This window comes from Lissotriton helveticus, chromosome 6, assembly GCF_964261635.1.
Source record: "Lissotriton helveticus chromosome 6, aLisHel1.1, whole genome shotgun sequence".
Classification (NCBI taxonomy): domain Eukaryota; kingdom Metazoa; phylum Chordata; class Amphibia; order Caudata; family Salamandridae; genus Lissotriton; species Lissotriton helveticus.
Genome location: NC_136067.1, coordinates 1099663984 through 1099688418, shown reverse-complemented (window position 1 = coordinate 1099688418; position 24435 = coordinate 1099663984). Strand labels below are relative to the sequence as shown.

The window sequence follows — 24435 nt, the reverse complement described above, 5'->3', positions numbered from 1 at the left end:
GCTGTTAATATTTTTAAATATTGTGTGTACACTTTAGTTACTTTTACATTTAATTTAATCATTAATGGTCATTTTTAGTGTTGTAGCTGGTTGTTGGGTTTGGAGGGGTACAGGGTAGGAAGTTAATTGATTATAATTAATTATTAATCAATTGTAATTATTATTAATTGTTTAATTGATAATTAATTATGTAAATTATGTAATTAATTTATTTTTTAAGTTATATTTAGGTGTGGGTTGTGGGGTTTGTAGAGGTAAAGGTGTGAAGTTAATTAAATATAATTATTTTTTAATTATTTAATTGATAATTATGTAAATTCTGTAATTCATATTTTTTTTACATTTTATCTCAAGTGCAGGTTATTGGGGTTGTAAGGGTAAATGATGGGTAGGTAATTATGAACAGTTATTTAATGATTAATTATTTATTTGTTATTAATTGTTTAACTGATAATGAATTTATGTAAATTGTGTCGTTATTATAATTTTGAAGATACATTTTAGGTGTGAGTTGTTGTTTTTTTAGGGGTACAGGTTTAAAAGTTAATTCAGAAATTATTTATTGATAATTAATTAATAATTTAGTTGGCTGTTATATTTGTGAAAATAGAGTGTGGCATTTTAAATAAATTATTAATATTTGTTTTAAATTATAACCGGTATTAACAATTGTAATTATGTTATTTTTTACACTTTTGTGAAATTTTTTACATAACAATATTATATGTACAAGTGGAAATGTTTTGTTATTTAACAGAGTTGTTAAAATATGGTATTTCTTTGAAGTGAACTACTTTCTTTATTGTTGCACGGACTGGCATGGGAATAGTCAATTTTACCACTTTGGGGTCCAATTCTTTCCCTACTGTTGGCCGGATTGAAGTGGGAATAGTACATTGTATCCCTCTCTGTAGTTCAACGCTTTCCCTACTGTTGCATAGAGTGGAGGGGGAATAGTACATTTTACCCCTCCTAATTTCAACCCTTTCCCTACTGTTGCACAACTGGAGTAGGAACAGAACATTTTGCCCCTCCTGAGTCCAACGCTTTCCCTACTTTCGCGCACACACTGGAGTGGGAATAATAAATGTTACCCCTTCTAAGTCCAGCTCATTCCCTACTATTTCACACACTGGAGTGGGAATAGTAAATGTTGCCCCCCCTGATTCCAACATTTTCCCTACTGTTGCACCAACTGGAGTGGGAATAGTAAATTTTACTCCTCCTTAGTCCACAGCTTTCATTACTGTTGCATAGAATAGAGTAGGAATGGTATATTTCCGGATCTCCGACTGACCCCTGCCCTCACCACGTCTTCAACAAGGCCGACGCTGTCCTCGCACCCCACCTGCGGGACATCATCAACACCTCCTTCGACTCCGCCACCTTCCCTGAGAGCTGGAAGCACGCCGAACTCAGCGCTCTCCTCAAGAAACCCACAGCAGACCCCACCGACCTCAAGAACTACCGTCCCATCTCGCTCCTCCCGTTCCCGGCCAAAGTCATCGAGAAGACCGTCAACAAACAGCTGGCCGCCTTCCTCGAGACGAATGGATCCCTCGACCCCTCACAGTCCGGCTTCCGAGCAAACCACAGCACCGAGACCGCCCTCATCGCCGCCACCGACGACCTTCGAACTCTGATGGACAACGGAGAAACAGCGGCCCTCATCCTCCTGGACCTCTCCGCGGCTTTCGACACTGTCTGCCACCGCACCCTAGTACAGCGCCTCAGCAACATCGGAATCCAGGAGAAGGCACTGGAATGGATCACCTCCTTCCTCGACGGAAGAACACAAAGAGTCCGCCTACCACCGTACAAGTCAGAGGCCACCAAAGTCATCTGCGGCGTACCCCAAGGATCCTCGCTGAGCCCAACCCTCTTCAACGTCTACATGAGCCCCCTCGCGGCCATCGCACGCCAACACAACCTGAACATCATCTCCTACGCCGACGACACCCAGCTGATCCTCTCCCTGACCAACGACCCCGCCACCGCCAGAGCCAACCTGCACGAAGGGATGAGAGACGTAGCCGAATGGATGACGACCAGCCGCCTGAAACTGAACTCAGACAAGACGGAGGTCCTCATCCTGGGCTCCACGCCCTCCGCCTGGGACGACTCCTGGTGGCCCCCCGCCCTGGGCACCGCACCCAAACCGACGGACCACGCACGCAACCTGGGCTTCATCCTGGACTCCTCCCTCTCCATGACCAGACAAGTCAACGCCGTCTCCTCGTCATGCTTCAACATCCTGCGCATGCTACGTAAGATCTTCCGGTGGATCCCCACCGAGACGAGGAAGACGGTCACCCAAGCCCTCGTCACCAGCCGACTGGACTACGGCAACGCCCTCTACGCCGGAACCACTGCCAAACTCCAGAAGAGACTCCAGCGGATCCAGAACGCCTCGGCGAGACTCATCCTCGACATCCCCCGACGCAGCCACATCTCCGGACACCTGAGAGATCTGCACTGGCTCCCGGTCAACAAGAGAATCACCTTCCGGCTCCTCACCCACGCGCACAAAGCCCTACACGACCAAGGCCCGAGCTACCTCAACAACCGGATCAACTTCTACACTCCCAAGCGCCTCCTCAGATCAACCAACCACGCCCTCGCCGCCGTCCCCCGCATCCGAAGAGCGACAACAGGAGGAAGATCCTTCTCCTACCTGGCCGCCAAGACCTGGAACTCACTTCCGACCAATCTGCGCCTGACCCAAGACCACCTCTCCTTCAGGAAGAAGCTCAAGACCTGGCTGTTCGAGCAGTAGCGGCACCCCCCCCCTCCCAGCGCCTTGAGACCCTACGGGTGAGTAGTGCGCTATACAAATGACCTGATTGATTGATTGATATTTATTATTCCTAGAGTTTAATAGTGTTGTTATTATTGTTTAAATATATATTATTATTATGTGTTTGTGTATTTAATATTATATTTTCATATATATCTATTGTTTTCTTTTTATGTATAAATACATGTGCAATATTTTTTAAAAAATCACATTTATTTGTTACATTATATATATGTTATATTAGTAGATTTAAAAAAATACAAATTATAACGTAAATTGCAATAAATATTTTTATAATAGTTTTACATTTGTTTATAAAGTTTTATATAGCGCGAACTTGATCCCGAAGGATATCAGAGCGCTTTACAATTTGAGGCAAAGGTAACAAATCAGAACATTAGTCTAACATGGGGAATCTAATGGGCATTAAATCAACTAGTACAAACATAACAGCTCAATATAACCTGAATGCATGAGTAGGAATGGGCTATGCGATGGAGCATAGAGAGATAAGGGGAGTACATACAATAATCATATACAGGAATAATAACCAGTACCCAAAACAATAATCGAAACAAGAGTCAAATGGGGCGTCTAAAAGGCATTGAATCAGTGGAGGCTCCTCCATGGGGGTGTTTGGGCGCCGCCCCCCTGCTTTCTCGCCGTGCGAGAAGGCAGAAACAAATGGTAGTAATTGCATGGCGAGAAAGCAGAAGTTCCTGGTTTAAAGTGGGCGGTGTTACTCGAGGGCAGGGGGGAGCGGCCCGCCCACTGCCGCCAACACTGTCTGCTTGGGCAACCTGAGAGGCTGCCAAACAGACAGCATTAACAACAGTAGGCGAGCCGCTCCCCCCTGCCCTCGAGCAACACCTCCCACTCTCCCTGTCTCTCTGTATGCTGCAGCATACAGAGAGAAATGAAACGGGTAGGGCAGCCGGCCGAACCAATCACAGCGCTGGCTGCGGTGGAGGGGAGGGAGGCTGCCTTCCGAGCCGCCTTCCTGATGACGTGCGTGCTGCAGGACTTGAAAACCAGGACGGCGGGAGTCGGGACGGAGTCTCCGGACGGTAAGTTTACTTTATTTTATATATATATTTGTTTTGGTGTTTCCAAACCCCTCCCGCCTCCCCCCTCATCCCCTCAGGTCGTCGCAACCCCATTTCCAAACCCCCCACCCGCCCGTAATGCAGGCCGCGAATGATCTTATGCTCCCTTCTATCAGCCATTGATCGTGTGCCTTACCATTTCTTAATTTGTATTGTTTATTTGTTTCTTTTCAAATGCTATGTTCTGTTATTCCGAGGCTCTCTTCTCCTTTTTGGGACTTCGTGCTGAACGTCATATGTGTACTGAGATGCCCTTTTACTCACCTGCTGGTTACGTTTAAGTCTTTGGTGCTGGGCGTCTGTCTTGAAAGGGCTCTCGTAGAGAAATTACTATATTTCTTGATAATATCCATTTAGTTTCAAACTGTGTGTGTTTGTGACATTTTCTGCATTATAGCAGGTAAGGTGTGTGGTGTATCGGACATGGCGCCATGTTTGTATTTATAAAGAGAACAGACTATGTGCATTATATTTGTGAACATAAAATGCACACATACTTATATATGTATATCTGTTTAAACAAATATATATATTTTTAAATATTATTTAAACATATTTAATTAAATTATAACAATGTTACATGATAAAATATTTAAGATTTACTATTTTTAACTATATATATATATATATATATTAAAAAATGATATTTTTGTCTATATTTGTTTTATATTAGTTTAAAACAATATATTTTTTCAAAATTGTTTGTCCTTTCCTTTATATGTGTAGGAAACTATATTCTTGTGATTGATATTTTGACACAATATTTCTATGGCAGGATATTTCTTGTTTCGGTATTGTCAGTGAACTCCTCAAAGTTCAACCTCAGGCAAATGGATACATTTTAAAAAAATGATCACAGCTGGTGGAGGGCAAGCACTTTTTTGCAGAAGCACACAACTTCTGCTCAATCAAAACAGAAGCCAAAGCCCCTCTCTAATGGTACTCGCATAATTGTTTGGCTACAGCTCAGCTGTCAAGACAGAACATAAAATGTGCTACTGTCCATAACATATAGTAATTGCTGTGGCCGAATTCCATGACACAAATGGAGCCCGCGTCCCCTTGTGAGATGTGCATTTAGACTCCCTTTTGGATCTCCGATTCCTCATCAAAGAGTAAAATAACTTGCAAAAGACAAAAAAATGGATGGAGGAGAATACTTTGTGAGCTAATATGTACACTTTTTACCAGAACATTGCCAAGTATAATAATAAAGAAATAATTTTACAAGGGATGTATACTTTTTGTATTCAAGTCTAAATGAGATGTTTGAATTTGCATGTTTTTCATATGATTATTTTCTAAGGTGCTTTGCAAGCTCGCACAAAGCGCCGAAAAGAAATGTGTCCACTTCATTAGCAGGAGGTAAATTTTTGGCACTTACGCAGTGGTTAATGCTTGATTTAGGTAAAAGTTAAAATATGTCACCATATTTCATGCTATCATTGACTCTACCTGTACCACTCCCACTTTTGGAGTCACTGAATTGTGCTGGTTTTAAAATTTCACCCATGAATGGTTAATAGATTGAAGGTGCTCCACAGAAACAAAGTAGCTACTATCAGGGTCTTCGGAATTACTTGACTGAGTGACCGCAGAGTTTTCCGCACCAATAAGAATACAAAGCACTTCCCCATAATGAGTCATTTTCATATTTCAATAAAAATATGTTTTCAGCTTAAATAGATAAAGCGTTATTTAAAAAGGGCCGCATGTGACTCCACACAGTGGCAGACCATTTGTACACTTTGACTAGCCACCTGTTAGTCACAGATTGTTTGTAATCAAAACTAGTTCTAATAAGGTGAACCCTTTCCCCAGACACTTAAGGCCCGATTACAAGTTTAGTGGTATAGGAGCAGGCCGCAGGCATAGCAGTCCGCTACCACATCGCCAAACCCGTGATCGCACCGCACGCCAGATTACGAGTTTCCTCGTGTCTGGTGCCTACAAGTGAGTACCGCAATGGGAATGGCCAAAAAAGTTCCTGCATGGCATGGACTGTAAAGTTCATGTGGTGCAGGAACTGGGGTTCATGCACACAGGAGGCACATGTTGTGTCCCCCTGCATGCATCTTCATGCACAAGGGCAAAAGGGGGCCATGTAGGGCCCCTTTTGTTTCAGGACTGCCAGCTTTGTCATGGTGGAAATATCTCCATCATACTGCTGGGAGTCCCGAAAGTTGTAATATGCATGGCGGTGCCGCAGCAGCCCCATCAGCATATTGCTGAGGCCCTGAACGTCAGCCGTGGTAGTGCAATGGTGGTCCGACCACCCCACTTGTAACAGGGCAGTCAGACTGCCGGTATGGCGGTGGCTGGACCACCACCGCAGCACCCCCCACCCCCGAGAAGGGTGGTCCTCGGACCGCCAGACTTGTAATCAAGCATGAGCTGGACTGGCCTATGGGGCAAACTGGCAATGGCAGAAGGACTAGTCAGAAAGGTCAGTCTGTGCGCCAATTCTTTGGCTGTTTGCCAGCCTCTTTTATGGTCGGCTGGGCTAGTTGTTACTGTTTTATTTACCAAATATTACTACAAACATTGCCTGCAGCAGCACAAATACATGCAGTCTCCCACATCTTGCATAACACCGATAGTGTTTCTTTACAACGGCGTCACTAGGGGGGTGCGGGGGGTGCAGACCGCACCGGGTGACACCCTCACTTGGGGTGACACCATCTGGTTACGCTGTGTATATGTAATACAGCTGATCTCCGCCAATCCATACCCTTCAGGTTTTTCCTCACCGCAACTTTGTTTACCTTGGACGCTGGCGCGAGGACATTCCTGTGCGTAGTTTTCCCGATATACTTGTTTTTTCCCGGCATACTGACTTGCATGTTTGCCAATAGATAACAGTTCGCAGGGTTCACACGTCACTGACAGTGGGCGCCTGGGGGAAGAATGGGCAGTCGTTTAATGTTTTGAGTTTGTCGCTGGCGCAGGACGGTACGTCTGCCTGTCCACCGTTATTCGCCAGATTTGTGCCAAAGTCAGCTCGACGAGGGAACCCCGAGGGCGACACCTGAGGACACCAGCCATTACGTCTGTACTGCACCTGCTAATTAGCATGTGTTTACTGGGTCATACTGGAGCAGCTGCAGGTAATTTTCGAATGAGCGACGGAGTTCGTTCATTCAGACTCCGTTACCTCGGACCTACAGGGTGTGCACAGGCCGCAGATTTCAGGAGCCAGGTCCGTACTAGGTTTCACAGTACTGGCAGCATTTTACTCTGGTACATGGTATTTATGGAAACAGGGAATCGGCCACCAAAGTGCCGTGCACCACCATTAGACTCGCGGTCAGTCTGAAGGTAGATTCCCCCACGAGGATGAGGATGACTCATGGATTCAGGATGTTTACGAGCCATGGAGAAGCATAGAGGAAGGGGTGAAATCAACAAGGGGGTTGTTTGGGACTATCTTCTGTTTTACACGTCGGCAAAGTGTTGCTGGTGTTAACATATCTAAGATGAAAAAAGTTACATATCTTTAGCAATGTTGGCTCCATTTAAATGAGCCATGTGGCCGTGCCCGGGGGGATGTGTGCAGATATTGGTATCAATCAGCATACTGAGCCCATGGCATGACTGCAGGGCATACTGCATGCCCAGTGACAACTAGGACCTGGCAAGCCAAGTGATTAACGTGGGCAGGGATATTTTGCCCTGAGCATGTCTGTGGTGCCCAGGCAATCAATTAAGGTACCAGATCTGGTGAAATCAATGTGTATAGCTATTGGGTCATAATGATAACCCTCTTTCAGCAGTTTTTCAAATTGTATATTGCACATCTATGGTGTCATACATTATTTTTTTACATTTTCAATAATTCACTGAAATTATATAATTCTGTAAAATGTGACTTTCAGTCAGCGAGGGTGCTAGGAAGTAGAGCATTACACTTTAACATACAAAAGTGTTATGAAGTGTTATTTTCATTATGCATTTTCCAATTTCAAGAACATGTAATATGAACATGCGTAACAGATGTGTTAAGACGTTTAGGTGACATTTACAGCCTCGCCTTTGCTCTGTGTCTATTTAAACTTATCCTCAGCAGCGCGCGCACAAATTCAAAGCACATTTCATGTGTTTATTTCAGTCACTTTGATAAAAGCCGAGAACTGTGAGGGAGAAACCATGGGGGGGGGGGGGTTGAGAAGGCGACGAGGAAAGGGTTAAAAGAGCAGCAGGCAGGGGAGGTGGCGCAGGCGGAGGGAGAGGGATGGTGCAGGCAGAGAGGGAGATGGTGCAGGCAGAGGAAGAGATGGTGCAGGCGGAGGGGAGAGGCTGCAGGCAGAGGGGGAGATGGTGCAAGCAGAGGGGGAGATGGTGCAGGCAGAGAGGGAGATGGTGCAGGCAGAGAGGGAGATGGTGCAGGCAGAGGGGGAGATGGTGAGGCAGAGGGTGGGATGGTGCAGGCTGAGGGGGAGATGGTGCAGGCGGAGGGGAGATGGTGCAGACAGAGGGAGAGATGGCGCAGGCAGAGGGAGAGATGGTGCAGGCAGAGAGAGAGATGGTGCAGGCGGAAGGGAGATGGTGTGGACAAAGGGAGAGATGGTGCAGGCGGAAGGGGAGATGGTGCAGACAGAGGGAGAGATGGTGCAGGCGGAGGGGAGATGGTGCAGGCAGAGGGAGAGATGGTGCAGGCAGAGGGAGAGATGGTGCAGGAAGAGGGGAGATAGTGTGGACAAAGGGAGAGATGGTGCAGGCAGAGGGGAGATGGTGCAGGCAGAAGGTGAGATGGTGCAGGCAGAGGGAGAGATGGTGTTGGCAGGGGGTGAGATGGTGCAGGCGGAGGGGAGATGGTGCGGACAGAGGGAGAGATGGTGCAGGCAGAGGGGACATGGTGCAGGCAGAGGGTGAGTTGGTCCATCCGGTAAGTTGTGAGGGGGTGACACCATTAGTTACCCGCACCGGGTGACACCAACCCTAGTGACGCCACTGACTGCCTCGATTTGCGAATGTCGACCACTTTTTTAGCTATTTGTTTGCCTAATGGGGGTCACTCTTTTTTTGTACCTGACTTTTTTTGGCCCATCATAACCCTGCCCGCAGAGAATTAATTTGTATCAAAAAGACAAAATTGCCAAACAGTACTGCCACAAACCGTGCCATATTATGCTGCATAACTTGCCCTTTCTTTCCTAGTAGTTTAGAGTAGACACCTTTGCCGCATAATGTGGCCTTCCTTTGACGCATAATTCCAGTGCCCCTCGCTATTATGCAGCCAGTGCATTCCTCGTCCTTTGAGATTAGCTGAAGGACCTGTAGTTCGGCTGCGCAATGCGCGCTACACTTACCTTGACACAGCCTCCCGTTGATGAGCTCGAACCCATCGGGGCACGTGCACGTGTAGGAACCAGCGGTGTTTACGCAGCTCCCGCCCCCTTGGCAAGCATCGCCGTCCGCCTGGCACTCGTCAATGTCTGAAATCAAACCGTAAGCAAACAAGAAAATGAATTCATGATGAACTAGTCATTCACAGGCCTCTTATCCACATTTGCTATCAATAACTGCATTAGATTTAGAGATAAGGTAACGCTTTTTAAAGTGGAATTCTTGTATCAGCGACGTTTGATACATGGATGTATTTCTTGGACTCTCTCGTGCAGCGGGAAAGGCTTGATCTAGGTATGCGGAATTGCCACCCCCAGCAGCAGCCATAAGCGTCTGATTATAGCTCCCCTGTCTGAGCCAACTCATTCCTTCTGACCACAACAGGCAAATACATACTCCTCTTTTCTCTCCATGTCTGCCCTGGCAGCAGAATACACAACCGTGTTGTTAAGCATAGCCGAAAGTCTTGGGATTTTCATATCTATTTTTGTGGTGTGGCTGTCTCCGATCTGGGGCTCAGCCTGTTTCTAAGCGCTACCAATTTTTACAAGCAACAGAACTGAGGTAGAGGGCCTTAGGGGCATATTTACAAGGGCTTTATCTCCGCTTTCTTGGCTTTTAAAGCCATAAAAGCGGAGATAAAACTATCGTCCTATAAACAAGAGGGTGCTAACATGCATTAGCGCATGTTAGCACCCTTTTACCCAACGCCTCCCTTTGCATCTCTAATGAGATGCAAAGTGGGCGTCACTGGGCAGGACAACCTTGTAAATATCGATGATGTGCACATTGCGATATTTACAAGGCTGCCAACGCATTTTAGCAGACGTTAGTTTTGGGAGAAAACCGCTGTTTTCACGGGAAGCTAAACGTCTGCTAAAATGCAGACTTAGGCATATCTATTATGGGGGTGGATTGTGCTCATGCGACCCCATGGGTCGTATCAGCAAGGTTATCGCCGTTTTGCAGGGAACATCGCTGGAAAAACAGCGATGTTCCCTGCAAAAGGTCGATCTCCCCGCTATCGCTGGTAATTATATCGCCCTAGGGAAACGCGTTGTAAGTAACGCGCTAACAGGGCGATATAATCAAGCGATAGACGGCGATAAATAGAAAAGCGCTAAGCGCGCTTTGCGTCTATTTATCGCCGTCCTTGTAGATATGCCCCTTAATGCGTTTGCTGAGAGTGAACACCAGCAATTTAAGGATGACCTTGTTTCCAAATTCACTGACATCCCTTGATCCTCTGATTTTGCCGTGCTGCTCCCCCGCTCCTTGAAGATAGGAGCATGCCTGGAGGAGCAGCGCTTATATACCTCCCTGGCTCACCTTCTTGTTACAGACGCCTCCCCCCTGCTATTGGGGGGTTTGAATCCCACATGGGCCTTTATTGGCCGGGGGGGAGGGGTGGTTGGCCACTCAAGAGGCCTGCCAGACACGAGGGGGGGGACCTGGGGGCTTCTTTTGGCCTTTGAGCATCGCTTTCGCGCCAAACTGAGTCCCCCGCCCCTCCTGCCTGGGGGCGCGACGCCGGGTTATGGCGCTGGCTCTTGAGCCCCCTTCGGGGGCCGCCTCTGCGACCACAGGAATACCTAGAGACATTATTATGCAGTCGCCATTGGGTTACACACCATCAAAACTTGTTGGAAGCTAGAGGACTGCTGCAAACACATACATTTGTTAACATCTGAAGACGTCTTCACAAGGCCCATCCAGGTTATATAAATGCACCTGTTCGGCATTTAAAATAGGGCCTAATTTGTGCTGGTGGATGTAGGTGGGAGGAGGGTGGAAGTGCACTTACTTTCATTATCTGTCTTTGGCCATGACCGTGGCAGAGAATGGCAGAAACGGAGAAAGGAGGAAGAAGAGGAAACAAGCAAAATGGCGGCAGAAGGAAAAAGTAGGAATGAAAAAAGAACCCACGAGAGAGAGATAAAGAGACAGGAAGCTTGGGATGCTGGAAGAAAGATGGAATAGCGACTAGACCACCTTAGTATTCGGCAACCCCTCCATTCGACAGCACTGGTGGCGACCACCCAAGAAAAACCTTGGGCCCTCGCAATTCATTTTTTTAAATTTCATTTCATTTCATAATCTTTATTTCGGTACGTTTGAACCATAAAAGATACATAAAAACATCAATTAATATAATTGCAAAATCCAAATAGAAGTACGAGCAAGCAATTTATACAAGAAAGCACGGATGGGGGTATCTAATCCTTGCATGTTTAAAACATTAATTTAAATAAATTAAAAAGGCATCAAGAATAAAAAGAGAAATACATGTAATGTTCGAGGTTGTAGTTCATAGCCAGTCATAAAAATGTCAATATTATTAAAATGTTAAGCAATTGGTATATATACACTTAATAGTTCAGGGAGCAATACAAATAACAATGTCATCTCATTGGGACTGCTATGTTGTTTAGAGCAATTCCTTCGCAATACGGAAGTTTCACCAGAGTTTCAGGCCTAATTTTGCTCGTACAAAATTAATTGCTAGCAAAAATCTGCTAGTGCCAAAGACAATGACCTGTCTAGTATCAGTTCTTAAAATCCTTTCTGCCTCTTTGTATGATCTCACACCTACGTTTAAATAAAGCGGTTTGATCCATCTTTTCCTAGCTACACTGTAGGCAGGACAAAAGAAAAGGATATGCGACTAATTTTCTTTGGCTTTGCCTGAGCATAAAGTACATAAAACATCTCTTTTTTCAGTGCGATTAATTGACCACCTTGCTACAATTGTGGTTATGTTCAATACACCATATCTATATTTCATGTATAATGTTTTGGCAAGTGGGGGGTGTACCTCATCCAAAAACTGCTCAAAGTAAGCACTATCTTTAAACAGAAGGAATTTACTCGTTAGAGTTCCACCCACTCGTTCATTTAACACACTGTATTCAATATATGCCCAAAATGAAGTTTTCAATGCCTTTTTGTGGATCTTGGGTTAGTGCGGACGGATTGTCCCAAAACTGCGATAGACCAATCCTTTTCAACCATAGGCAAACATGTCTTAGCCATATGATGCTGTTATTCTGAACCAATTAAATTATTTCTTTTAAGCCGGCCTTATAATCTAGCAACTCCGGTGTCGACCAAAGTCTTACCCAAAATGTCAATGGTCTTAAAATCGCGTGATGATCAGTGCGTTTCATGTTCAAGTCGAGAATGATTGGTATTAATGGTGTTCGTACAGGCAGCCTTAACAACGCTCTATAAAATTTGTTTTCGCCAACCTCAAAATTCTTTTTGCATGAGGTTCCCCATAGGTCAGCCCCGTATAACGCAGCGGATTGGGCTTAATATACTTCTAATGCTGGGGGAACAGCCTTACTAAGACTGTTCCCATGCCTTTTTATGATTGGTAGCGTGTTTTGTGTTAGAGTAATTTTGCTTTTCTCTATTTGGGTTTTCCATGATAATTTAGTATCCAATAAAACGCCCAAACAACTGAAATTCTGTACATATTCCAACTTTTGTCCATTTAGGACCAAGTTTTCCCGAAAAGTTTTATGAGGATTTATGGCCATGTATTTGGTCTTGTTAATATTGATCTGGAGTCCTTTGTTGTTACAATATGTTTGGAACAAATTTATTAAACATTATAGTTCCTTGGGAGTTTGAGATATTAATATGGTATTGTCAGCGAAGAGGAGAGCTGGTATCTTTTCTCCCCTTAATTTTGGTGCATCATTTTTGTAACCCTTCAAAAAAGATGGAATATCGTTGACGAATAATGAAAATAACGTGGGTGCCAATGGGCAACCTTGGCGAACCCCCCTCTTTATGGAGATTGGTCCTGTTAGTTTGCCCCTCGGGCCCCACTTGACCTTAGCGTAGTTGTTTTCATGTAATCTCATAATCTGTTCCAAAAGGTTAACTGGCAGACCTTGGCAACTCAAATACTCCCATAACAGATCTCGAGGAATAAGATCAAATGCAGCATTGAGCTCTACAAAGGCTACATATAAGTGCCCCTTTCTTATATTTACATACTTCCAACATAGGCAACGAAATCTGAAAACCTGATCTATGGTACTTATTTTGATTCTAAACCCTGCTTGAAACTTTGAAAGGACTGTGCTTTCCTCAATCCATATATTCATACGATTTAAAATGTGCCTTGCATAAATCTTTTGTAAAATATCAATTAAACTGATCGGGCGATAGTTTACTGGATCGTACCTATTGCCCTTTTAAGAAATTGTAAAGATTTCTGCCCCCTCCATGTTTCAGGAAATTCTGCACCCGCTGCTACGGCATTACATAAATAGTTAAAATAGGGACCCCCAGACACTAATTTCATGCTTATATAAATCTCCCGGGATTTTGTCCAGTCCGGGCGCTTTCCCGTTTTAAACTGAATTGATAGGCAATATTGTTTCATCTAAATCAAAATATAACTTGTCTTCACTTGGACTTAATAACGACCCATCCTTTGGTGTAATCCTACCATTCTCTGGTGCTGCATATAGATTAGTAAAGTGCTCAACCCAAGTAGCTTCATCAAGATAAACATCTTTTGTTTCTTTTCCTGTTTTATTTCCTTTGGCCACAAGCTTCCAGAAGCCCATTTGGTCCTTGTTCTTAGCAGCTGTAAGCAAGTCTGACCAGTTTTCATCATCCCATGATATTTTAGCCTTCTCTTGGGTTTTCGTATACTTGAGTCTAGCTTCTTTTATGTTAAGCATGCTGTTATTTTTTATGGCTTGCAGTAATTCAGCCTTAACTTTGCGACAGTCCCTATTATACTAAGGTTTCCCTTCCCTCAGGGTTTTTGTATCTCCACCAATGTTTTTTGTCATTTTAGTTACCAATGGAACTAGTGCTGCAAGGAACTGCTTGTGTAATTCTAAAAATGCATTTTCCTCCAGTGGTATAATCATATATCTATCAAAAGTATTGGCAAATATATTGTAAATATTTGCCAATACTTTGCCGTGCAACAACATATGTGCCTAATTTAGTGAGTGGCGATTATTGCTTACTATTACATCAGCAGAGCTTGCCTAAACTATTTCATTACTCTCATTTGCACAAGGGAGGAATCGATTGTGGAACGACAACTGGAGCGGACGATGATCACTCTCTATTCTAGGCAAGATCTTTAAGTCTACTACATATGACCAAATATCAAGTGATACCATTATATAATCGGTGTTACTCTGGGAATTACCTCTGCAAAATGTGTGAGCCTTTGGTCTGTCTGATGGTAAACGTCCGTTTCATGCTCTCATACCATGCCCAGCCGCTAACCTCATGATCTGGACCGCTAATACAGTACACGGCACCGGATTAGTGTTATCCAGTGTAGGGATATTATTGGCACTGTCTTCATCTCCAAAAATATTTGCAAGCCCTATAATAGGTTCGTAATTACAATTTAGGTCACCACCTATTATTATGCTTGTTTTTGCATCCAAATGAATTTAAGATAGAGTCCATTTGTTCTATTGTCAATGACTCTTTTGAAGCTGGGCCAGGTCTGTTATAAACATTGTATAGGTGCAACACCCTTCTATCCTTTGTTGTTATTTTTATTCCAAGTATGTCGTGTGAATTTATACACAATTGGGTAACTGATAAAAGCTCTGAACCAGATAAGTAGTAGAAGGAGCTTTTAATGGTACAACCATCAACAGTAGAAGTTACAGCAAACTGCTTTTACATTAATTGGAATGTAATCATTCTAACTGTGATGTCACTGTCCATGACAGCCTTAAAGACACAGCAACATAACACATCCCCTTTACATAATGAATTAACAAATTGAATACTGATGAAAACACAAATAACTATATAAGAGGAAAAAGAACAAAGAGAAACTGTGAACATCAATGCATTACATAATCACTGAATTTCTTGGGAAGTTGAGAAGATCTCCTTGGGTTATTCCTCTGGTGACTGGTGGAAGGAGGATCATTGGGAATGTTGGGAGCACAAGGAAGTTTGGAGTCATTACTGTAATGGTTCCTGACATCATTGCTCTTGGCCAGTTTAGACATGTTCCATGTGCAACCATTATCTAAAGTGACAACATTCTTCTTTATAGAAATAATGGTGAAAGGTCCTATAAAATTTGAAACACCCTTGTGACCAAATTTCGTTTTTTTCACAAGAACACTGTCACCCACATTCCATTTCCTGTGTTTGACAGCCATCTTAGTATCATAGCGTTGTTTGTATTTCTGCTGATATTCTGTCAACACAATCCTCCTTCTCACCTCTCTTTCCACACTGTTCTCAACTAATTTCTCCGGAAGCCAAGTTGGATTTAGCTTTGAACAAGCTAATCTACCTCTCAGAGCCTCAAAAGGAGACCTTTGCATAACAGCATTGGGAGTCGTGCGATGTGCCCACCACGTCTCCCTTAACACATTGCTGAATGACATCTTGGACTCTAAAGCCCTTTGTGCACAACTCTTAACAACCCTATTCATCCTCTCTGTGAGACCATTTGCTTGAGGAGAGTAAAGAGCTGTTTTCTGGTGGATTATACCAAGACTTTTTAAGAAGTTGTCCATCTCACTAGAAGTAAATTGTACCCCATTGTCAGTGAGCAAAATTTTGGGAATACCTTCAGACCCAAACACATCTTTTAGGAATTCAATTACAGTTCTTGAGTTAACTACACTCATGCATTTAGACACAACCCACTTAGAAGTGTAGTCAACCAGTAAAACAACATATCTCTCATGTGAGGGCATTAGTTCAAAAGGGCCGGCAATGTCTAGACCTAACTTTGTCCAAACAGCTACCGGAACTTCCACAGGTGATAACGGTGAGTGAGTAGTGGTACGTGATTTGTCATTCACTGCACACAAATGGCAATCTTTAACTACAGTTTCCACCATGCGATCCATTCCAGGCCACCAGTATCTTTCCCTGATGCGAGCCTTCGTTAAATTCCTTCCCAAATGTCCCTCATGGGCTAGGTTGACAATCTTCTCTTTTAAATCATTAGGAGGAACAACTCTTTCACCTCTCATCAAATTCCCTTGGAAAAAAGTTAAATCGTCTCTCACGGACCAAAATGGTTTCAATGCATTCTCTAGAGTATGATGATCTGGCCAGCCACTCCTAATTACATTTCTTAGCAGTTGAAAAACAACATCTTCATCAACTTTGCGTGACCATTCCTCCTCAGAAATGGTAGACTCCAAAATCCAATTTATACACGTGGTAACCTCAGTGACACAATCTCTATCTATGGGAAGACGTGACAAGCAATCAGCAGGTTTGTTATTCAGTCCTGGAATATATTGCACAGAGAAGTTGAATTCTTGCAAACCTTCGCTCCACCTTTTCAATCTTGGCGTCATATGATCACTTTGATGACATGAAAAAATTTGAACTAGAGGACGGTGATCTGATTTAACTACAAATGGTATCCCCCATAAGTAAAATTTGAAATGACAAATAGACCAATATATTGCCAACGCTTCCCTTTCAATACAAGAGTAATTATGCTCTGCTTCTTTTAGAGCCCTTGAAGCGAAAGCAACAACAACTTCTTCACCATTAACAACTTGGGAAAGCACAGCACCTAAACCTTTAAGGCTGGCATCGGTAGTCACTATGGTTTTGAGTTTGGAGTCAAAATGACCCAGGGTTGGCATCTCACCATTCTTTTTCTTAACCAAAACAAAAGCTTTCTCGCAATCATTAGACCAGGAAAAATGTACACCTTTCTTCAAGAGGGACCTAATGGGCTCTACGAGACTAGCAAAACCTTTAACGAATTTGGAATAAAATTCCGCCATCCCTAAAAATGACTTGACCTGATCTTTATCTACTGGAGTGGGTGCCTTAACTATACTTTCTGCTAGTTCTAATTTGGGCTGAATCCCGTTCCCCGAGATAACGTGTCCCAAATACGTGACGGATTCTAAGCCAATGCGACACTTCTCCCTTTTTACTGTGAGCCCACTCTCGCTTAACTTATCTAACACCAATCTCAATACTTTATCATGTTCACATATGTCTACGCCATGGACCAAAATATCGTCCTGAAAGAACATTACATTGGGAATACTCTTCAAAACTATCTTCATCACCCTTTGGAAACATGCGGCTGCTGAGGCTAAGCCAAACGGCATTCTTAAAAAGCGGTAAGCACCTAAAGGTGTAACAAACGATGTCAAGTGTCTGCAGTCCTTATGCAGCACTACTTGATGGTAAGCAGATGAGAGATCAAGAACGCTAAATATTTTTACTCCCTTTAAGATGCTGATACTCTCAGCTATGTTTGGCAAGGGTTGACGGTCTACCCAGATCCACTCATTCAACCCGCGAAGATCCACACACATCCTAATTGATTTCCCACCATCTTTGGGTGCTAGAACCACTGGACTCAACCACTCTGATGATTCAATTTCTTCAATCACTCCTAAGTTTAACAATTTTTCAATTTCAAGTTTGAGTGGCTCTAGCATTATGTTGGGTACTTTCCTGACTCTGTGTACACACGGTCTGGCAGATTTCTTAAGAATGATTTTATGTTCGAATCCTTTTAGACATCCTAATTTGTCAGAAAAAACGTTGGGATAATCATCAAAGTATTTACTAGACTCACACACAAGGTCTATTTGGGAATGAAGATAACTGGAAAGAAAATCTTTCATTAACATGACTTGATTTTTTGGATCTTCAGCTCCTGGATTAAGAAAGATCAAGAACGCTAAATATTTTTGCTCCCTTTAAGATGCTGATACTCTCAGCTATGTTTGGCAAGGGTTGACGGTCTACCCAGATCCACTCATTCAACCCGCGAAGATCCACACACATCCTAATTGATTTCCCACCATCTTTGGGTGCTAGAACCACTGGACTCAACCACTCTGATGATTCAATTTCTTCAATCACTCCTAAGTTTAACAATTTTTCAATTTCAAGTTTGAGTGGCTCTAGCATCATGTTGGGTACTTTCCTGACTCTGTGTACACACGGTCTGGCAGATTTCTTAAGAATGATTTTATGTTCGAATCCTTTTAGACATCCTAATTTGTCAGAAAAAACGTTGGGATAATCATCAAAGTATTTACTAGACTCACACACAAGGTCTATTTGGGAATGAAGATAACTGGAAAGAAAATCTTTCATTAACATGACTTGATTTTTTGGATCTTCAGCTCCTGGATTAAGAATAATCCCTAAATCATGTTGATGTCTCCATCCCAGGAGATTATCACCTCTGACAGCTACATAAACTTTCCCAGATATACACATACCACTAAAAAAAATGTTGGCCACAACATATCCTAAGATCTCTATTCTTGACTTATTGTAGCTAAGGGGAGAAATGTCAGAAGGTAATAATTGAACATTTTCCAACCCAACCACTTCATCCCAAATTTTGTTACCAATTAACGTAAAGGGAGATCCAGAGTCTGCCATGAGTTTAAACACAAATTTGTCAATTTTCACATCACAATATGGCATAAAAATACGTTCTGTGTCAACCATCGCATCATTAACATTGGAGACTGTTAGTGTACGTACAATGTCCGAGGTTGGCACAAGATTGTGCTCTGTGTCGACCATCGCATCACTAACATTGGACACTACAAGTGTGCGTATAACATCAGAAGTTGGCTCACTAACTTCTCTCTTCTTTCCAGACCTACATACTCGTGCATAGTGTCCTTTGATACCACAATTATTGCAGATGCTATCCTTAGCGAAACAATGGGGAAAATTAGAGGAGTGGGAGAAACTCCCACATCTGAAACAATGCATCCTTTGATTACTTATAGGACGTTGTTGGCGAGAGTCACGTTCTTTAGAGAGGGTAGACTCTTTAAAGGAAGTGGGGCGATTATCGAGAGTGTTTTTCTGAGCAAATGTCTTTTGGAAAGGTTTGCTCTTTGAATTCACATTGACTTTTGCTACTTCGTTATGATCTTCACAAAATAGATCTTCATCTTCCAACATATGTACAGAGTCAGAAACCTTTTTCTTACTATCATTGACAGTGTGACTATCATCCTCTTTATTTTTTCTAATCTCTTTTACCCATGTAGAGGTATTCTCCATACCTTCTACAATGTCCAAAGCTTCTTTCAATGTAGGGTTTTTGGATAATAACTTCTCTTGAACCCTTGAACTGTTCATGCATCGAACAACTTGGTCTCTAACCAGAGATTCGGACAAGTCACCAAATTCGCAAGTTCGAGAGAGAGTTTTCAGAGCTGCGACATATGTGCCCACGCGTTCACGAGAACCTTGGACACGAGTAAAGAACCTATGTCGCTCTAGAACAACATTGATCCTCGGACCAAAATATTGTTCCAGCATTGTCATTGACATTTCAAAAATGTCTGCAGGTTCCCCATCAGCCCCACCAATAGGTATGGTGTCCATACTGTCGTAGGTGTGTCTGCCTTCCACCCCTAGATTGTGCAGTAAGATGGCTTGTTTTCTAAAAGCCGAAAACTTTTCTCCTCCAATGGCAACTAAGTACGAGTCAAATAGGTTTCTCCACCTCTTCCAAGGAAGAATGGGTTCACCTTCCTCCGAGAGAAATGGAGGTGGTTGTGACATACTAGACGTAGTGGCCATGGTGAAGAAATTGCACAGCTGCTATAGAGATGTCTTAAGAGGAATGTCCTAAAAACAAACAGAATTGAACTTAATATTCTATTGGCCAAACGTAAATAGAATATAGGTCAATTGAAAATTTACTACTTATTACTACTATTTACTATAATCAATAACCAATCAAGATTACAGTATACTATAGCAATTGGTTTTGATCTAAACCTTAGAATGTTCAGTAATATGTCATTAATCCAAGTTATATCATAGTTACATTTGTGCACAATCCAAGTGCAGCGGTGAGTTTTATTCAATGCAGTGCGCTGCTGTGCGCATCAGCGTGAGTGATGTGATATTCTGTTTCTGTTGCGGAAAAATGGTTAAAGTGTGCTATCGTGCGCATCGGCGTAGTTGATTGTGTTGATGTGCGTTGCCGTGCGCATCGGCGTGGTTACTATGGAAATCTAAAATGGCCGCTGCGTGGTGACGTTACGTGTCGGACGTCAGGAGTCAAAGTTCACAGTGTTCGCGTAAGGCGCACGCTCGCCTTAGACAGTCAGAGCGAGGAGAAGAAGGCTGGCTGCATCCACGCGGTGACACGCGAAGTAAAGTGCACGCGATGCAATTTTAAATGGCAACAGGATAAACGGTGAGCCTCGAGCAGGAGGTAACTTAATGACAGTACCTGTATCCAAAGTCATGTAATTCCTCCGTTATTGTCCCAACTCGCAGGCAGGCAGGCAGTGCAAAGCGGCGCTGTCGAGTCATCCACAGTTGAAGCAGGATGAACGCACTGTGATTCCAAGGGTAGTTTAAAACAACCCAGTCAGCTAGAACAGTGCCAAAAGTCCCAAAATTCAATCCAATTCAACAGGGCAACACAGCCAGACTGTAGAAGATTGATATAGAAAGTAGAAACCAAATCCAAGACACGTATGCTGCATTCAATGTGTCCAATGCAATCCAAAAGTTAGAAAAACGAATATTTCCAAGTCCTTAACGAAATTCTTGAGGTAGGGGAATTGATGGTTGTAGGTGCTTGTCCCCAATCAAGCCTTGACCCTCGTCGCCAGTGATAAAAGCTCTGAACCAGATAAGTAGTAGAAGGAGCTTTTAATGGTACAACCATCAACAGTAGAAGTTACAGCAAACTGCTTTTACATTAATTGGAATGTAATCATTCTAACTGTGATGTCACTGTCCATGACAGCCTTAAAGACACAGCAACATAACACAAACTATGATGTCAAGGGTTACTTTCACCCATATTACAAGGCCCCCCCGAGGGCCTCTCTCTTGCTGATGGGACTGCATCTACATAAAATGTTTTATACCCTACTCTGTGTGGGACCTTTAGTGCCCAAGTCTCCTGTAGGAGGCAAATATAGCTTGTTTCAATATATTCGTTCCACTCAGGATCACTAGCATTCCTTCCAAGTCCCGCTATGTTCCATGAAATCAAACTTAATTCCAATAAATTATTAACCTTCATGGCTGTCTTGGGTTCATCTATCGGCTTATAACTTATACTGCCAGGTCTATAAAAATAACCCCAAGGTAGGGCGTGGAAACCGGTACTCTGGATCAATGTTTCCTCGTGTGCTCTCAACAGATTACGGACTATGTGGGGACGCCTAAAATGTATAACAATACAATCTCCTTGTATGTCCTTTGGAGAGTCCCCCACCCACCCTACCCTACGAACCATTAGGATTTCGTTCATTTTTTGGGGGTTACATTTTTTGAACTTCGAAAGCCAATCCACAGCTTTATTTCTAAGATTATGCCAGGATTCATTTTGTTCCCTACTCAGGGCTGGCACACCAGCTAATATTAGGACATAAGGACACGTGGCGGGGGTAGTTTTAGAACATCACGATTGGGCTATACACTGTCGCCCTGGAGCGTCCCTTCTTGGAATGACCTGCTCTATCTTCTATCCGGATGTCAATGTTTCTATGTACCTCCCTGTCCCCTGTGGCCTCCACTCTTTTTTTAATTATACAACTTAAGCACTGATTTATGTGATGTCCCCGGTCACGCGGCCTGAGATTGGAGTGTAGGACGACGACAGGCGGCATAATGGCACTGGACACAAACATAAGTTGTGTAGTACTAAATAGGGAGAAATTACAACACTTTAAAACCAACCAAGGACCATATTTCTGTATTTACTGACTTATGTTTATATGTGTACATAAATGTATGTGTGTAGTGCTAGTGTGTAGCGCTTGTATACATGCCTACATTGCCACACAGCACTACCTCAAAACATGGCACAGTTGATAATGACTACTTATTTTCCAATTTTGTTTTCCTCTCCCACGTAGTTTTCTCACAAGGAAGCTGTTTTTTGCATACATTTTTTTTATTTGTTATTATGTCTGAGAAGCCTCTGGGAAGTGAAAACAAATACTGAAAAAGGACGGTGACAAATGCTTTTGTCTGTAGTGTGTGACAGGACAATAGATGCGACTGCGCAGCGACAGCTGGCACGGGTTTGCGAAGCAAGTAATGATTTCACGAAATTGGTAGCACCTCGCATTCCTACAACATGTGCCCATAGAAAACAATACGATTGGTCACAGTGGGTTTGTGTCCCTGCCTAATCATAAAATGGCAGAGAGAGCAAAAAAGTTTTTCCAGTTTTCCTGCAGTATTTTTTTTGCTACCAATTGCCTTAATTTTTGCCACTGAATCGTATTCTGGGAATAAATAGTTTTATCAGGACATGACGTAGGCCATTCATAGAGAGGGGGGAGGGTGTGGCGTAAGGGCCACAGCTGCCGACCTTGGAGTTGGGGAACCAGATTTGAGTCTCAACGTCCCCTCGACATCCTGCGCAAACCATTTAATCTCCCCGTGCCTACCAAAAGTGAATGTGTCCTTATGTAATGTAACTGGTGCTCATGTAAAGCGCTTCAATACCTTCGGGCGGAGTTCGCGCTATATAAAACTGCCAAAAAAAGAGATCAGTCAACTGCATAATGTCAGCAAAAGCTGGACAGTCGTTAAAAGTCAATGCCATTTTGACTGTCCTCTTTATCCAGTTAGCAGGTTAAAAAGTTAAACAGAAGTAGTTAAGGTTCAGTTGATTTTCCTAGATACAAGCCCATTACATGCACAATATCACTTTTTGAGGAATTCATAGTTGCGCCCTCAGGGCAGCGGTGCATGTGGCGAATCTCTAGAATATTTTGACGAATGTGCTGTAGTAGGCCTGGAGGCATATGTACCATTCTTACTCCCAGAATTTTGTTGGGAAAGTTGAAATTCCCAAAGTATTTAACGAAAAGGCTGCAAAGTACTAAGTGGGCGTGGCGGAAAGTGCACCCTGAGAGCCACTTCAGAGTAAAAGCAATGATTTGCTTATGTTTTTGTTGTAGGTTTTATGTTTTTTTTTTCATTTTAACCGAATAAAGCTTATTAATAAATCACTGCTGAGGCAACAAAAACCGAGTGACAAACAAATCAAAATCGGTTGTGAATATGGGCACAAGAAAGAGTCAAACTGAAGACCACATTGCGTCTTATTCAAGATTGAAAGGGTCAACACATATGTGTCAGCCGTCTCCAAGCAGCAAGAGGGCTTCCATACCAGTCACTGCTATCTCAAGAAATAAATAAGGAACTACTGAGAAAAAGGCTAATAGATTATTCTTATATTTTGAGTTGGTCGCTAGAGATCCTAGGGAATGACGAAGGTCAAAGGTATGAAGAAGGTAATATGATCAGTGTCTGCTACTGTCCCTAAAAGGAGTAAAGTTGCATGGGAAACAGAGGTTATAACTCTGTCGGTACAATGCAGTGCCATTACCAGACAGCCAGTACAATGACCGCGTTGTTAGCATGCATATCATTACAACGCAAGTCATTACAACAACTTGCTGTAGGGGGCTTTAGGTTTTTGGATTTTAAATCCAACACCTTCCCTACTGTTGCACAGATTGGAGTTGGAATAGTAAATTATACTATTCCAAACTCCAGCGCCCCCTACAGCAAGTCGTTGTAATGACTTGCGTTGTAGTGGTACGCGTGGTAACAACGCAGTCGTTGTACTGACCGCATTGTAAAGGCATGCGTTGTAAAGGCATACGAAGTAATGTCAAACATTCAAGTTGCACATATAGAATCTTCAAGTGAGAGGAATCATTTTAAATTATACATAGAAATTGAGAAATGTGAAGCAATGGCACTACCTGCACAATTTTGTATTAGAAATGGCCGCCCAGCAAGACAGCATGGTCATATGTTAATTTGTCACTGGTCTTCTGTGGGGAGACGTCTACTGGGGTTTCAGTGCGACGTGTATTCAGCACGCAACACCTTGTGATAGTCAGATCTGATGTAGAGAGTATGAGTACAGTCACCCTGCTGTGTGGAATGCAAATACGTACACTGATTGTAGCTAAGGGTGAGTGAGTATTTTTGCGTAGTGCTAAATCTCATGTCGATTGTGAGATCCAAGTTTGCCTAAGTGAGAACACACTGATTAAAACTATACCTGAGTAAGTGATTTTGTAAAGGGCCAATCATCAAATTGTCTGTCAGCTCCGAGTTGGCTTAGATAGACGTGAGACCTGTGCTAACTGTTGTAGCTCTTAGAATGGAGGATGCCAACATGGACCAGCTGGTTTT

The 24435-nt window shown here is 43.1% G+C and overlaps 1 protein-coding gene across 1 annotated transcript in view; it reads right to left on the bottom strand.

Moving 5' to 3' along the window:
• The window catches only part of LTBP1 (latent transforming growth factor beta binding protein 1), a 1223697-nt gene that overhangs the window by 195717 nt on the left and 1003545 nt on the right, over window positions 1-24435 (bottom strand). The window contains exon 23 of the mRNA XM_078648754.1: window positions 9213-9338. Within this exon, the coding sequence (XP_078504880.1) occupies window positions 9213-9338 (126 nt within the window). The remainder of the gene's footprint in view (window positions 1-9212; window positions 9339-24435) is intronic.